Below are 15,916 nucleotides of genomic sequence, written 5' to 3'. Positions count from 1 at the left end.
TTATGTTAAAAGGTCAGAGAAAACAAATAACACTTCATCTTTTTGTCAATAAGAGAATTGAGGTCACAGTTGCCTCAACAGTAACAAGTTACTGAAACCATAAATTAGAAGGCCCATGGTGTCTCTTTAAAGTCCTGTGGACACTGTTAGCTATGGACTAGTGCCAGCAGCTGTGAAGGGGTGAAGGGTTCTCAAAGCGAAGTGCCTGCCAGGATTGTCTCCACACTTCATGCATTCCCACTGAGGTCCAGTTAGTGGCCCCTGCAATCTGCCATCATCAATCTAATTCAATAGAGTGACAGAGACTGGGCAGTGTGAAACGCTGAACTCTGCCACGGAGTAGGCGTCCACACTTGCGCTGGGTCTCATTACAAGTGACGGACCTTACTTTTCCATCAGTCAGACACATCAGGAAAAAAAAAAGAGGCATAATTGGTCACACTGCAGACTGTCTCATCAGCCAAACTCTTAGTTTTAGTCTACCTTTTATAAATGGTAAACAGGTTTACAAAAAAGCTTTTTAAACGACAGCAGCGACAATGCTTTTTATGTGTTCTTGATTATTTTACAAGTCAAAATATTTTTAGGAGCTCCCTGGAAAAAAAGCAATGACATTTATGCACTTAGTGAATGATGAATTTAAAACAATTTAAGATGTAGTAAAGTATGAAGACAAATATATTGTATGTTTAATTAAATGAAACAAGGTATTGGTTTGATTGAGAAAAAATAATCTTAAGACGAAATGCTAGAGGAAGCCTTAGAGGGTTAGAAAAAATGTAGCAAGAATCATATTGTGGGTGATATAATTGTTTTATGATCAGTTTTATGAGTTCTATTTATTTTTGGCCAAATTCTGTTTCAATATTAACAGTAATGTTTTTTAACTTAAGTTAGCAGCATTTGATACAATACACATATTACCATCTGTGATATTGTAAATAATGTGCCATTACTCCAAGTCTTAAGGATTCTTGTAAGATCTTTAATTAAAAATACACTAGAGGTAGAAAAGGAAAAGATTTTATTTAGAGTATTAAATTACAGGCATGATACTGTAAAGGCTTTCTGCTATAATATAAAATCTCATGGAAAAAAACAAGATTAGCTCATGTAAAAACTGTCTCTGCAATAAAATTATACCCAACTGGGGGGTTGGGTCTAACCTTTCGTAGGGAAACTTAGATTTGACTCCTTTGGGATAGCCAAATGTATATGATAGAGTCTAAAGGTTATATTAAGTCTAAGTGGTAAGTACATTAAACTACAACAATCCACCCTGAGGTATCGATCATTGCTATCACTATAAACAATTTAAAATTCCTTGTATTTCTATGAGTCATTGTGTTAAAAGACACAGGATCTGCCCAGTACTCAATTTAACGACCAGAAGTCAGAGAAAGGAGTCCATTAAGGAAGGCTTTGACAAACCTGTATTTCTAACTGCTGCACCACCTGCATTTGCACTCGACACTGGGCAGTGCTTCTGTCGTCCAATGCATGTTCGTTGTTAAGGTGCCTAAACAAACACAAAACACAAAACAGAATGTTAAGCCACGGCTATGTCAGTGGCATATGCTCCACTTAAACCCACTGAAGTTGTATTTCCTCCACAGTGGGAAAAAAGAACACTTTGAAATGATACCAGAAAAGTTGAATAGGCTGATGTGTTTAGTGCAAATTATTTACGCAACATAAAGAGACCCTTCAAATAGTAGAAAATGTCATTGTCTCTAAGCTTATCAGTTATTACAAAAAATATTTTCCCCAAACCATTTGCAGAATAATAGTAGAAATCACTAGATGAATTTCATATACTCATGCCATTTATTTTTAAAAAGGACACTTTATAAATACATGAACCAAAAGTAACTCTGAAGAGAACAAAGACAATTCTCTATTCCATTTTTGTTAAAACAGTTTGTGGTCCCTATGATGTTATTTAGTGAGCCATGTCTTATTTCACCAGGATGTGGTATGAATTATGTAAAGATGGCAAATTATCGTCCCATGGAAACATCAAATACTTATGAAGAATGATCACTTGTTATTACTAATAATTAAAGTGCATTGAAGATTCTGACAATCAGAAGTGTAAGATTGACATTTCATGTCTAGTGTCCTATTTGGGAGACATCTATTCTAATCTTTCAAAAAAGTAGGGAAAGATAAGACATTCTCATTATCTTACTCTAATCTTTATTATGTATTAGTCTATTATTATTTCATAATGTTTAAAAAGATCTCTTTAATGAGTGGTATGTTGATACATCAAAAGTAATTTAGTAGAGCAGCATCTCCAATGAACATGAACATATTCAATAATATGTACTTTGTAATATATCATTTATTTGCTGCCTCCTAAAATTAAAAAAGTCATCTTCAATTAATTTAATATCCTTTGGTGTGTCTATTTCACCAATGGGCAAACTAAGGCAGCAATTTAAGAGATGTTCTCATCAATGTATCTAAGAGAAATATTAAACCAAATATTTACAAAATTAAATAAGAATTTATATATTTCTCCATCTGGGCTCAAGTACCATTTAGAACAGTGTAATAGTCTAAAAAGTTTAGTGCAGCCCTAATTTTACTAAAATTCATCAGAAATACTTTTGTGCCCATTCAAATGATTTACTTACGTTTCTTGAAATCGATAATGAAACAGAACAAATATATAGACAGACAAATATGTAACACATATAAAGAAGTAATTTACAAACATGTAGGTTTATTTGTTAGTAGATCTAGGTTCAGCAGGTAGAATTTGTGCGACTCTGCCTCATCCTTTGATAAATTAAATCAGTTTGTTTCAGTACCTCCTCACTGATCATGACAACAAAACCTCCGTGTATCTTAGCACAACTGTCATTCTTGGTTGAAGAGAGACTGTGGACTAAAATAGCAGGGTGTATCAGGTCAAGTTTAAGGTGTGTGGTTATAGTGCAGGAAAGGCACTTGTACTCCACCTGCCTGCTCTTAGACTGCCTCTGTTGGTTTGGTTAAGAAACTAACTGGAACGATACACACTACTATATATAAAATAGGTAATCAACAAGGACCTACTGTATAGCACAGGGAACTCTACTCAATACTCTGTAATAAGCTATATGGGAAGAGAATCTGAAAAAGAATGGATATAGGTATAACTGAATCACTTTGCTGTACACCTGAAACTAACACGACATTGTAAATCACCTATACTCCACTATAAAATAAAAATTTAAAAAATGATTTTCGTAATAAAAAATTAGATAAAATAAACTAACAAGAACTAAAATTCACTCATGCTTTCTGAAAAGGAGGCACGGAATGTCAGAGTAGACCACAGGTTAGCTTATGACATTAAGTGTCACTTATTCCTAACAGGACAGTTACAAATTGTTTTTCAGGTCCTCCCCCCATTTTAATGAACAACGAGTCCATTTTCTATCAGTGTACTGCAATAGTAGTTGTACTCCTAAGGCTTGATCTCTTGAGGAACACATGTGTGTTTGTTCCACGGTCAGTGTAAATGCATATTTTTAAAAATGCTTCAGCTCTACACAAAGATTAGGGTGTAAATGGAGTAAGATAAGCAGAATACACAGCTCTGCTAGAAAAAGATATATTCAGTTTAACATGTTTATTTTTGCATGAAATTACTTTTTAAAAAGGTTTTTTGCACACTTGTTTACTTCTTAGGGATAATAATTATCCTATACTTAAAGAGCTAAAAAAAGTACAAAATGTTTGCATTATATACTTGGGTCTTAGAGACCTATTCAATTTATCTCTGCATCTTTTATTAGAAGAGAGACTGTAGACTACAATAATAGCCAATGAGGTTTTGTCTTGATTGAATTTTTCAGTGGAACACAAAAGAACCTTGCCATTAAAATAGTCCTTTATTCTCCTGTATGAAGGGGAAAGGTTTTTAAAGTGTTGTGATGTTCAGTAATGAGCCTCTATCTAAATTATCATTGGTGACAAACTCACAAAGCACTTTTCGAGGACACATAGTTATGAAATGCCAGAGCTGCCACTTTCTTTCCTGTAATTATAGGCTAGCTTGCAGCCCTTCAATGATCATTTATAGAACAGCCTCCAGTGGATTACTGAGAACTTGAAAAACACATACATACCTCTGCCACATCTCCCTTCTCCTTTCCTCGCTATTGTTTACCAGTGATATGTAAAATAATAGTGCCTATTCATTCCCCCTACTTAATTATGCCAATCAAAGTACAGAAATAGTGTCCGGATATAAATACAATGCAATAAGACTAAATAAACAGGCTGCATATTAACAGTAAATTATGAATTTATGTATTTATGACTATTTTGTGCCCACATTATTCTCTTTTATGTTTTTATAACTATCTCAGGTACTACATATTGCTGTTCAAAAATTCTCTATGATTTATAAATCAAGAATGAGATAATACTGAAAAATGAGAGGATTGGTAGATTTTCTCAGTCAGTGCCTAATTGCTGTTTCAAAATGCATATGCAAAGGGACATTTCATTAATCATTTAATCATGTCCCTTGCAGGAAGTTGGAACTAATGTTGCAAATACCCTTTTCATATGAATGCTCCATAATACTATCTTATGCATTTGATATATTGCCTATGTCATAAATTATAGCTGCTTCAAAAGGACCAAGTGGGGTTGTTATCCCTGAAGATGCTTGTTACAAAACCTTTATTAAGTTTCTTTTTTTACTTATTGCTAGTTCTATTTCACAGCTTCGTACTAGCCAACAATAATACTCTTTCTGATGGCAAAGGTCTGTAAATTACCCATGCAATCACTAACACCATTTCACAGGCCTGTTCTACTTCTACTGGTCTGCTAACAAGGCGATTACACACAAATTACTGAATGCCTATGAAATATTTAAATGCATTCTACTCTACTATGCATTAATAAGAGCAAAGCAAGCTCTGGAATTCTGGTTAGCTCCAGTCCCTAATGTCCCCTAATGAGCCTCTTACCGAGACTGCAGTTCAAACAGAGAGGTGAAGAAAAAATGCAAAGGGTGCCTTCAGAAAGGCAGCACTGAACAAACATTGTGTGAGCCAATTCTAATTTATGGGTCACTTTATAGGTATATTGATTTTTGTTTTCAAAATGGAATAAATGATGTGGTCAACTGACGTTCTTTCAAAACTGCACTGAATCTACGTGCTAGGTAAGGTAGTGCCCACTAGGAAAAAAAGTGTAAATAGGCGTCAAATTCTTTCTAAAAACAATTAAGTAAGCGTTTCAGGAAGACAAAATGTAGGAGAGGATCTTTCCAATTTATTTAATGCACAGTTCTCTTTAATTAAGCTTTTAAGGTTATGAATGCGTGTGGTAACTTCAATTATATACACCCCAGATTAGCAATTCTATTTTAACCTCTAGATTTTTTTTCAAATTCATTTAAAGTTACAGCATTTTGTAAGCTAAAAAGGGATCAGATTTAAATCCAAGTATGTCAGAGACTGTTTTAACAAAATGTTTCCCTTGCATATCACTGGTGTTTGATTTATTTTGCATCAAGCTTTTTACGTTTAAACACTGACAGGAGTTTAAATACAAAATGTTAGCTGTCACTATTCATTTAGCTGATTATGTGAGATGCCTTAGTTTTGAGAGATGGGGGCACTGTCACCAAAAGAAACAACATTCTGACAAGTTCAAAGAACGCCTTCTTGAGGTCATAATTTTGTAGCCATGCTGCCTAGTCAAAGACAAAGAAATAGACAATACACACTAAGTAAGAGCATAATTTTTAGAGTAGTCAGCTGCAAGAAAAAAGATAACACATTTCCATTAAATATTGTTTCTACTACCTTTTCTATTGCTCTTTATACAGTGTCAAACCTTAAAATTTTAGGCTTTGTAATAAACCTAATACATTTATGTTCACCAACTAATTACTCCTTAATAGGCTGATATTTTATTGACACTAACCATTTTGCCATTCTTCAAAGAGTATTTCTATCTTTGTATCTCAGACCATGTTTTGTTTGCTGGCATCCGCACATGCAGGTTCAAGAACACTTGTCTGCCAAATTGAATGTTATGTTGTAAACCTTTTGGTTTAAGCTCTAAAAGTCAATCCATCTACATTCATGCTGACTTAGGGCCAATGGAATGATAATTAATTTTGCAGACAAACTACACTAAAATTTTGTTGGATATTATTACACTTTGACATTTATAAGACAGTAATGAAGAACTAGTATTAAATGCTTTTAGTGATCTAGTGAGATCTTCAATGAGTGGTCAGAAAAATGGTTAGCTTCTGTCAACACCTACTTCATAGTAATTCAAAAATTTTCCTGAACACCTTTTAGTCTAGACTTTCTTCTTATATATGTATATATGGCTAAGAATATATATGTTATTCATAAGCAACTGTCCTCTGGTGGATTTTCATTTGGTGCTGGGCAAAAACAGAGGAATTCTGCCAGTTTATTTGGGGATATAATGTGAGAAATGGAATTTGGGACTCAATATATTTTCTACTATCCTTTGCTATTAAACATATGTAGGGTAAATAGTAATATTGGATAGCTTCCTTTTATTTCAAACCAATGGATAAGCTGACTGATACAAAGTACAGCTCAAGCTGTACAATGTATTTCTAGTGCATTTTAGAAATAAAAATGCCACAATAATATTTTCTCAAACACCTTTTATAGTAAACACTGGGTACAAAATTTCTGGAGCATGGATAAACAAAAAACCTGAGAGCTAAAAACCTTTCACAGCTTTTTGACTTGCCTGACATTTGTCCCCCCAAGACTCTCAATCCTCTCCATCATTACAAAAGAAAAGCAAAATCTTCTTTCCAAGAAAATCTGTATTAGTGGTGATGCCTTCTTCGATTCACTTTCCACATAGACACTAAATCAACATTTTTTTCTGAATAACTGAAATTAATTTAATAAAACATTATTTTATTTCTCTTCAAATTTCCCACACCTTTTTAAGAAAAAGACAATACTAGTACGGAAATATGTCTAATATTTCATTTCAGTACAGTACACTGGCATTAGTTCTATCAACAGAATTTATCACAGATCTTTGACTTACAGAATCTAAGCATATCATAACAAAAATGGACTAAAAAAAAGGCCTTAAAATCTACTGTCATTTGTTCTGTCATCCCTATGAAGTTAATGGGTTGGAAAAATGGTCAGTCTTTGGAAACAAAGTTGATATTTAATTGAAAGGAAATGCTTTTTTAATTGTAACTTCTTCAGTTTTTCAAAAATACTAACTTGAATATGAAAAAGACCCATGGAGGGTAAAATGAGAGTTCATATTTATAAGCTTGTTAGTAATAAAAATATGTATACAAATTTGAGATGAATAAAAATGCTCCTTTCCATGGGCCATAAAGGAAATCATACCGAAACAAAGACATGTATTTTTTTCTTAAAGCTTTATTTTGAATTTTGTCAAAAATAACAACTTAGAGCAATAAAATATTTGGTGACTGAGCTAGTTCTATGGCTTAAATTGCCATATACTGAAGAAATAGCAGCAATAGTCCTCTAAATAACCTTAATGATAAGGAATAATATAACATATTAATAAGGACTAACATATTCAAATGAAATATGAGATTAGTTCTTTAAAGAATTATATTCTTATATCCTGTCTTTATTTTAGCAAATGTTATTTTTCTTAGACAGGAAAACTTTAGCAAAGTTACTTAACATTTTAAGAGCTCTCTTTGCTTAGAACGGTCAAATCAGTTTCCTATCCAACAAAATGGTAGCTCACAACTGTTCAGGATAATAGGTGTGCAAATTTTCATTCAAGGCCATGTAGAAAATCCATAATAATATAGGAAGCATTTTTTTCTTTTAATTGGTCAGAAATAAAAATAGTTTAAAAAAATCCTTGTGGAAGTCTTACTGTAATTCAGTTATACAGTTATTATGATGCCAAGTACTTGTGCCTTGTTGTTAAGGTGCTTTTGCTCTATACTCTGTAGTCTACCATTTGTAAACACATCTTTTTGATGTTTCTGCCAACATCCTGGCAACAAAGCAGTGCAATTTCAAATGAGCTAATTAACTTAATTGTTGATGAAGCATGAAACAGTTCATTCACCCTGTTAGCTGCTCCATGACAACATAAGAGTCTCAGCCTGTGAAGTTACTCATCTCCATAAACCTATCTGTAGCTCTCTGTTTAGATCTCTTGTATACTGAAATTGTGCGTGGAAAATGTTTCATGAAAGATGCATATTCTCATTTGAAAAAGAACCTCTTATGAATTAAAAAAAATAAACTATCACTGTATGAAGAAATTAAGGATACACAAAGTTGATTTTAAGCTAGAGAAGCCATATAATCTATCATACAAACATAGGGCCATGTAAGTTTCTTTATGATTCTCAGGGCAACAAGTAACAACATGGAGAAAATAACAACTATCTTAAAATGTTAGTTACTATTAACTTTCAGTTTTTTATCCTTGCTGTTAAATAAATACATTAAATATTATTTAAAGTAAGAAATATAAAGTCTGCAATAAAAAATACACCTTTAAAATCTGTCTTTTGCTTAAATATATGTATGTGTATATATATAATATATATTTTATATATATATATAATATATATATAAAATATGACTTCTCACATAATGTTACTGGAAATTTTTCTTGAAACCTTGAAATTTAAGTGAATCCAACAAACACGTCTTCCAGTTATTAATGACACTGCTATAGTAAGGCTACTTCTTTTTTCATTCATTCAAAAACTTTTATTGGATGATTTGTAAAATGTTCTCACGAAAAGGTAAAGAGGAAGAGTTAACCGTCTTAGCCTGACTTTGCTAATCTACTTGTTGGAACACACAGAAAACTTACAGTGTGCCTTATGATGGACCTTCACTTTCTTCCTTCAGCTTTCTTTTGTTCATTTACAACTATCTGCTTAAAACTCCCATACAATCCACTCCCTCCCCTAAAAAAAGTAAAAAACCTACTTTAAAAACTGTCCAAAGTCTTCACAAATGCTTTCACAGCCTGGCCATTTGCAAACTCCATGGCCGTAGAGAGTGTGAGAGGCCCCAGTCTCCTCATGTGATGAGCTGCAGCAAAAGAACATGGCATCAGATTGATCTCAAAAAGCCATAATCGTTGCAGGCTGCTAGCGCCTGTCAGGTTACGATCAGTGACAAACAGGTCAAAACAGGTCAATTCAGCTCAGAGCAGTCAGAAAAATTTAATCGTTCTATTGAATAGTTCAACTGCCAAGGCTAGATGATGTTCCAATTAGAGGAGAAATAGAGCCAAAGATGACTGTTAATAAACGATGAAAAACTAAGAGGACTGTATAATATCATATGCTAATCCTGCCATATGACCTTAACGTAACATTTACCTCTAAATAAAAATATATATATATTCATATGTGGTCAAGTGAAAAAAACCTGTGTTTTTAAGAAAGTAATAGGAAAATCACCATAAGATTTTCGAAATGTTCTTTTTAGGGAAGATATGGACCTTTAGAATCATTTACATTGTTTAATATTTATGTGCGAACCATATATGTTTCTGCTAGTTACAGCTGATTTAAAAATTCTACTTTGCAACGGTATTCATTAGCTATCTCTTTCTATAATTATCCAAGACTTTTGATAAGTGAGTATTATATCAGATACATCCTAGAGACATCAACCAACTTCTGAACTGTATAATCATCAAATTACTCTCAATTAATACAACAGCGTGAAAGCATTCAAAGGCATACCATTTTATAATAATGAAAGCTAACAAGAAAAAAATTTTATGATACTTCTAGGAAGACAAAAAACATCACCAAACTATAGCATTATATCTTAAACTGTACTGTAATTATATGTACGTTTCTTTGAAAAAATATTTGCTTAGGGGAAAGGGTTTGTGGCAGCTAGGCAGGTATTCACATACATAACAGAACGCTATTAATCCACTCCACTTAAATATGAATTTTACAGCTATATATCATATGAGACTAAGCCATTCTGTTAAGAAGTCCTACACTTATGCTTCATCTTTTAAAAAGCTAGTTTTCATATTGAGCAATATTTTAGCTTCTATAGTTTATGTAAATTACATTAAAGGACCTGATTAGATAACGATATGCCTGCATAAATAGAACTAAATGGACAAAAAAGTACATGGGTGATCCTTTTACAAAGGCAGTTTTTACACAACTAAAATAAAACAGTAAGTTGAAAAATTACCTAATATAATGTACTCAGTGTTGGTAACTGAAATCAAATAATTTTTCTTTATGAGTATTGAGGCAAATTTATTCAGAAAGTTACCACCGTAATTTCATTTTTATTATATATTTATAATTCCATCATGCCACAACAATAAAAAAGGCAAACCAGATCTTCTATCTTCTGGTTTATTATACCTGTGTTTATATGTTTATGTATATCTATTCTCTGATTTGTAAGCACATGTTTGTAACATATATAAGGGGGATATATATGCATCTTTAATTATTTGAAACTGGTTAAGTTTTAAAATGGTAAAGATGTTCTCATTTCAGCAATCAGGATAATCACAACATTTTAGCCATAAAAATATATTGACACAATAATTCTGCATGCACTTATTAACAAATAACTTTCTTCAGTAAATTCCCCACTCTATCCATTAAACTGCTGGTATATGAAGTGCTTTTTTTCTAATGAAAATGATATAAATACAAATAATCCAAAGGTTTCTATCTATTTAATTAGTTGTTCTACACATTCTGCCCCTGTTAAGTACAAATCATTATTTTTAGTTTCACAAATGGTGAAAGTAAAGTTTGGTGATATGTAACAGAATGTATCTCCTGAGATTTACCTGTCTCGCCTTGCATTTAGAACTGAAGACTGTCCATTCACCATGGAGTGATGGGTTATTGGTGGTGACGCTTTGGAAGCGGTGGGGGAGGTAGTCGAGGAGGAATTGTTAGTAGTGAGGTCTAGCCCTCCATGCTTAATGCCGTTGTCTTCCATACTGTGAACTCCAGTCACTTCTTTCCATAACTGCTGAATCTCAGCAGGACTTAAGCCAGCTATAAAGTGAAAGAAAGCCCCACTAATATAACAAAGTAAATTTCATATAATGAGCTTAGTATTATCATTGGATTAAGGCCAACCACAAAAGTGATGTTACCAGAATTATTAATATATGATAATAAACCACTTTATACCATCAGCACTATCGTTTCCTCTTCAATAATCAGTTATTTGTTAAAGACTACCAATTCAAGAACAGTACTAGAAATAATAGTATTGGGAATAATATCAAGGATCAGTAGAAAAAAAACACAGCAAGTTCCATTTGAAAATTAAACTATTCAACTTTTAACTTTTTAACTAACTTTTTTCAAGCTTTTACTTATTGCTAGTATGAAGTTTTTATCAGTGAGGAACTGAAAGAACGTTTGGAAATAACACATATCAAAAGAAATGAAAAAAGAAGTAAGGTGGGAAACACAAATGTCAGGGGAAAACAGCAAACATTCAAGTCAAAAGAAAAATAGATTTGACAATTATCTAGTTATTTTGATCTTTCTCAGAATGGCCAAGGAAATAACTGAATTTCATTTTGAGGTCCTGAATAAGCCAATATTCTAACTTACATGGATCAATTAATCAGATAATATCTAAATTTCTCCTTCATTTTATGACTGATAGAATAAATCAACTACTCATTTTAAACAAATTCCTGGCTCAGATTATGCAAATTTACCTGACTTATGATGAATGAAAATAGAAAAGCTAGGTACAAGACTTTAGCTTTTCACTGTAATTTTGAAATAAGGAATTGAGAGACTGTTATTTACAGTATTTGACTTACAAAACATTACTTATATATGCCAATTTCTGTGCCTTCATATATTCTTTATATACCTTATGCTCCTTAATCCTTACTACAGTCCAATGGAGCTGACACTTTTATTGTAACCAATTTATTTACAGATAAGGAAGCAAAGAGGGAGAGGGGTTCAAAAATATATCTAAGGTCACAAAGCTTATGTGTGATAAAGCTGGGATTTCAATCCAGGCAGTCTGACTTGAATGCCTTTGCTCCTAAAATATTTTATTAAAAATATGAAAACTGCTGAATAAAGATATACAGGAGGAAATGTACTTGTAATTATAATTGCTATCATTTATTGAGCATCTACTATATTCTGGCGCTTTACATTCATAATCTAAATTAACCTCACCTGACATTAGGAATCATTACATTTTATTGATGAGGGCATGGAGGCTCAGAAAGATTAAATGTGTTTCCCCAGTCACTAAGCTCATAACCAGTGGACAGAATTCAAACATGATGCCCTGTGGGTCCAAAATCTATGTTTTATATTACTGTGTTCATCTACAATATCTGATATAAGGATGGAAATGCTAATCAAACTTCCCCTGCCCCTCCCCCCCACATCAGATGCTCTAGTGACGCTGATCAGTTGAGAGCTGCATGAGAGTGAAGTGGCTTGGAATAGGCAGGGGAGACTGGGGAAAGATAACAGAGTACGATGGTGAGGAGAACTCTCTCACCCCTACCCCGCAAGCGGAAAAAATCATTGATCTAGACATAGTGGTAAGTAGCCCAGAGCAACAGAAGAATTCTCACTGTTCCAAACATAATTTCTGGTCAAATTATTCGTCACAGTGGAAACCTTAAACCGCTATGCCTATCACAATTTCAAACAGACAGTGTTACTGAAAGCTACCATTCTGGTGATTCTGGCTCCTCACGATTTTAAGACATGGCCTGAGACTAAAGACAAGACAGGGTAACTCAGATTCCCAAAGTTATTAAAAGCTGTTTTTTCTAAAAAGAAGAGGATGGGTTAATAAAGAAAGGTATTTCTGTTACATAGGAAATAATTTCTATATAAAGATTGCTTTAATTCTAGCTTTAACCTGGGATACTGAAACTTTTCTGACCATGACTTTTTGTTACCTGGCTGCATGTATTATGTGTCCTAACAGCAAAACTCCACGAGTAAATCCTTTTCTGTGAGAGCATCAACACATCCTCTGCATCAGAACTCTCTGCTGCCTCTCCGCTCCACCGTCAGCTCTTGCCTGGACCACTGCTATAGCTTCCTGACTGTCTTCCTGTTTTCACCTTGGCTTTGGCTAATTTACTTTTCATCTATCAGCCCAAAGTTATCTCTCTAAAGGTAAATGAGGCCACGGCACTTCCCCAACAAACCCTCCAATGGCTTTTCAGCCTCCAATGGCTTTTCAGCCTCCAATGGCTTTGAACTTAGAGACAAAAAAAACCAACAAAACTTACCATGGCCCATGAGGTGCTGGCAGTTATCATTTGGTTTCGGCCTGTCTCTCTGACCTCATCCATCGCTGTCTCTCTCTGTTTCATTCTGTTATACTAGCCTTCTGCTCTTTCTCGAATGCATCAAACATTTGCTCCCTTTCGAGCTTTCCTCTGGCGGCCCTCACAGCCTAGGCCCCTCTGGTTGCAAATCTTCTCACGAGTTCTTCCCTCCCTTCTCTCAGGTGGTTCAAGGGTCACCTCCTGTGAGAGGTCTCTGTCCACACTTATCAACCATTGCCCCTCCCCACCTGCCTTTTATCGTGCCCTTCCACCTCACCCTACTTTTTCTTTAGGGCATTTATCGGCCCCTAAACTATATTATTTATTTGCTTTACAGTCTCCCTCCACCATTTTCTAAGAGCAGGGATTTCTTATTTTACTTATTTTATAGACCCCCCAGTGCCTAGAACAGTGCCTGGTATGTGCTCAAGAAATAGTTATTGATTTAATTGATTACAACGGGTTCATACAGTTCTCGAAGACATATTGGTTTGCACACGGAAGTTCTGTGACTCTTAAAGGTCACACTATTTATAACCATTGCTCTCCTATAAGGCCAATGTCTAAAGAATTATAAATGGTACTAGTTGATTCTAACAGGCTGAGTGGCTAATAACATTTTATATTTTGGCTAAAGACGCTTAGACGTTTTTTGAAACTATACCAGTTAAAGATGTTATTAATAATTTAGTTTTTGGATTTTATTAATAATTTAGTTAACCTAAGTATCTACTTCCCTTCTAAAAGTAGAAATCCATTGTACTATTCATTTGCCTTGAAAATTAGTGGTATCACCATGATATCACAATGATAGGGTGACAAACAGTAGGTACATAAACATTTGATAAATAAATAACCTGCTCACCATCCAAATAACGATCCTTAATTAAAAGAATATTTTAAAAATATTAAATATTTATATATTTTAAATATTTAATTTTAACTATTTTAAATAAGGGACAGAGAATAAATAATGTCAAAAAGAGATTCCTGTTAGTGAAACTAGCTCCCCAAAGCATCTACATATTAGAATCACTTGGGGATCTTTTAAAATTTCCAGTGCCCTGACCATAGCCCCAACAAATCAAATCACAATTTCTAGTAGCTTTTGAAGCTCCACAGATGATTCCAATGTACAAATAATTTGGGGGGAATTTTTTTTTAAGTAAACTATTACATTGCCCATGAGACAAAGTTTTCGCATCAACTTGCTTAGCTATTTTCTATGGATACAAAACTATTTATGAAAATGAAACAACTAGCCAATCCATTTTGCAGCATTTTGAAAGTTTGGGGAGTTTTTTATGTTTTGATGTTAGGCAAGAAGTAATTTACTTTTTCAGGCAGTAACTGTGTTCTATGGAACAGTACTCTTGAAATGCTGTTAGTCTAAGAGATCTCAGAAGTCTGTTGTTTCCATCTTGGAGACCCGTGGTTCATGTTAGCAAGTAAAACAGTTCTGAGATACCTGTCTAGTAACAAAGAAAACTTGAGTCTCTTTCTTTAACTCAGTGTTTTGCAAATATGTTTGAAGGAAAAAAATTAACTCAACAAATTCTTTTTACAATTACACTAATTTATTTCAGTTTTAAATACCAGGTATAGGCTTAGGATTCAAGTGATCTCCAACCCAGGCCCCTTCCCTGAATTGCAGGCTGCCTATCTGGCATCTCCACATAACCCTAACAAATTCTCAATTCTTACATGTCCAAAACTAAGCTCCTGTTTTTTCAGCTCCTCTGACCCCAACTCACTCCTCTAGCAGGTTTCTTTGTCCGTTTTATTTAACAGATACTTATATAGTGCTTCTCATATGCCAGTTACTTTTCCAAAGGCTTCATACATAATAACTAATGTAATGCCCAAACCACTATTATTGTTGTTATCATTACCATCACTATTTTCATTTTAGAGATGAGGACACTGAGGCACAGAAAAGTTAAGTAACTTTTGTTCAAGAGCTAATACATGGCCGAGTTCCCCTCACATTTTCAGGTCATTACTCACACAGCCCCTGGCTACCTTGTCTACAAGTTCAACTCCTCCCATCTTCTGTGGTTGCTTAATTTTTTCCTATCCTTGCTTTTTAATTTTTCTCCTTAGCAGTTACCACTATATATTTTACTTGACTTATTTGTTGTCTGTCTTCTACAGTCTGTCTTGTTACATTTTTTACACTAAAATGTAAGTTTTATGATGGCAGAGTTTGCTGTCTGTTTTCAGCATGGCTTTATTCCCAGCGCCTATATGAGTGACTGCCGTGAGTAAACACTCAATGAATGTTACTTAATAGAGCTGTTCAGGGACTTCCCTGGTGGCTCAGTGATTAAGAATCCGCCTGCCAATGCAGGAGACATGGGTCTGAGCCCTGGTCCAGGAAGATCCCACATGCGGTGGAGCAACTAAGCCCGTGCGCCACAACTACTGAGCCTGTGCTCTAGAGCCCGTGAGCCACAACTACTGAGCCCGCATGCCACAACTACTGAAGCCTGCGCACCTGGAGCCCATGCTCCGCAATGAGAAAGCCACCACAATGAGAAGCCTGCGCACCGCAATGTGGAGTAGCCCCGGCTTGCCA

At 34.3% G+C, this 15,916-nt stretch overlaps 1 protein-coding gene across 9 annotated transcripts in view; it reads right to left on the bottom strand.

The window, feature by feature from the left end:
* FOXP2 (forkhead box P2) overlaps positions 1-15,916 on the bottom strand; it is a 532,381-nt gene that overhangs the window by 39,105 nt on the left and 477,360 nt on the right. For all 9 annotated transcript variants that reach the window (XM_060020757.1, XM_060020762.1, XM_060020763.1 and 6 more), the window contains 3 exons: positions 10,843-11,056; positions 8,982-9,086; positions 1,432-1,519 (listed from right to left, as the gene is read on the bottom strand). In XM_060020757.1, the coding sequence (XP_059876740.1) occupies positions 1,432-1,519; positions 8,982-9,086; positions 10,843-11,056 (407 nt within the window). The remainder of the gene's footprint in view (positions 1-1,431; positions 1,520-8,981; positions 9,087-10,842; positions 11,057-15,916) is intronic.

Source organism: Delphinus delphis, chromosome 9 (assembly GCF_949987515.2).
Source record: "Delphinus delphis chromosome 9, mDelDel1.2, whole genome shotgun sequence".
Taxonomy (NCBI): Eukaryota; Metazoa; Chordata; class Mammalia; order Artiodactyla; family Delphinidae; genus Delphinus; species Delphinus delphis.
This window is presented reverse-complemented; position numbering and strand designations above follow the sequence as displayed.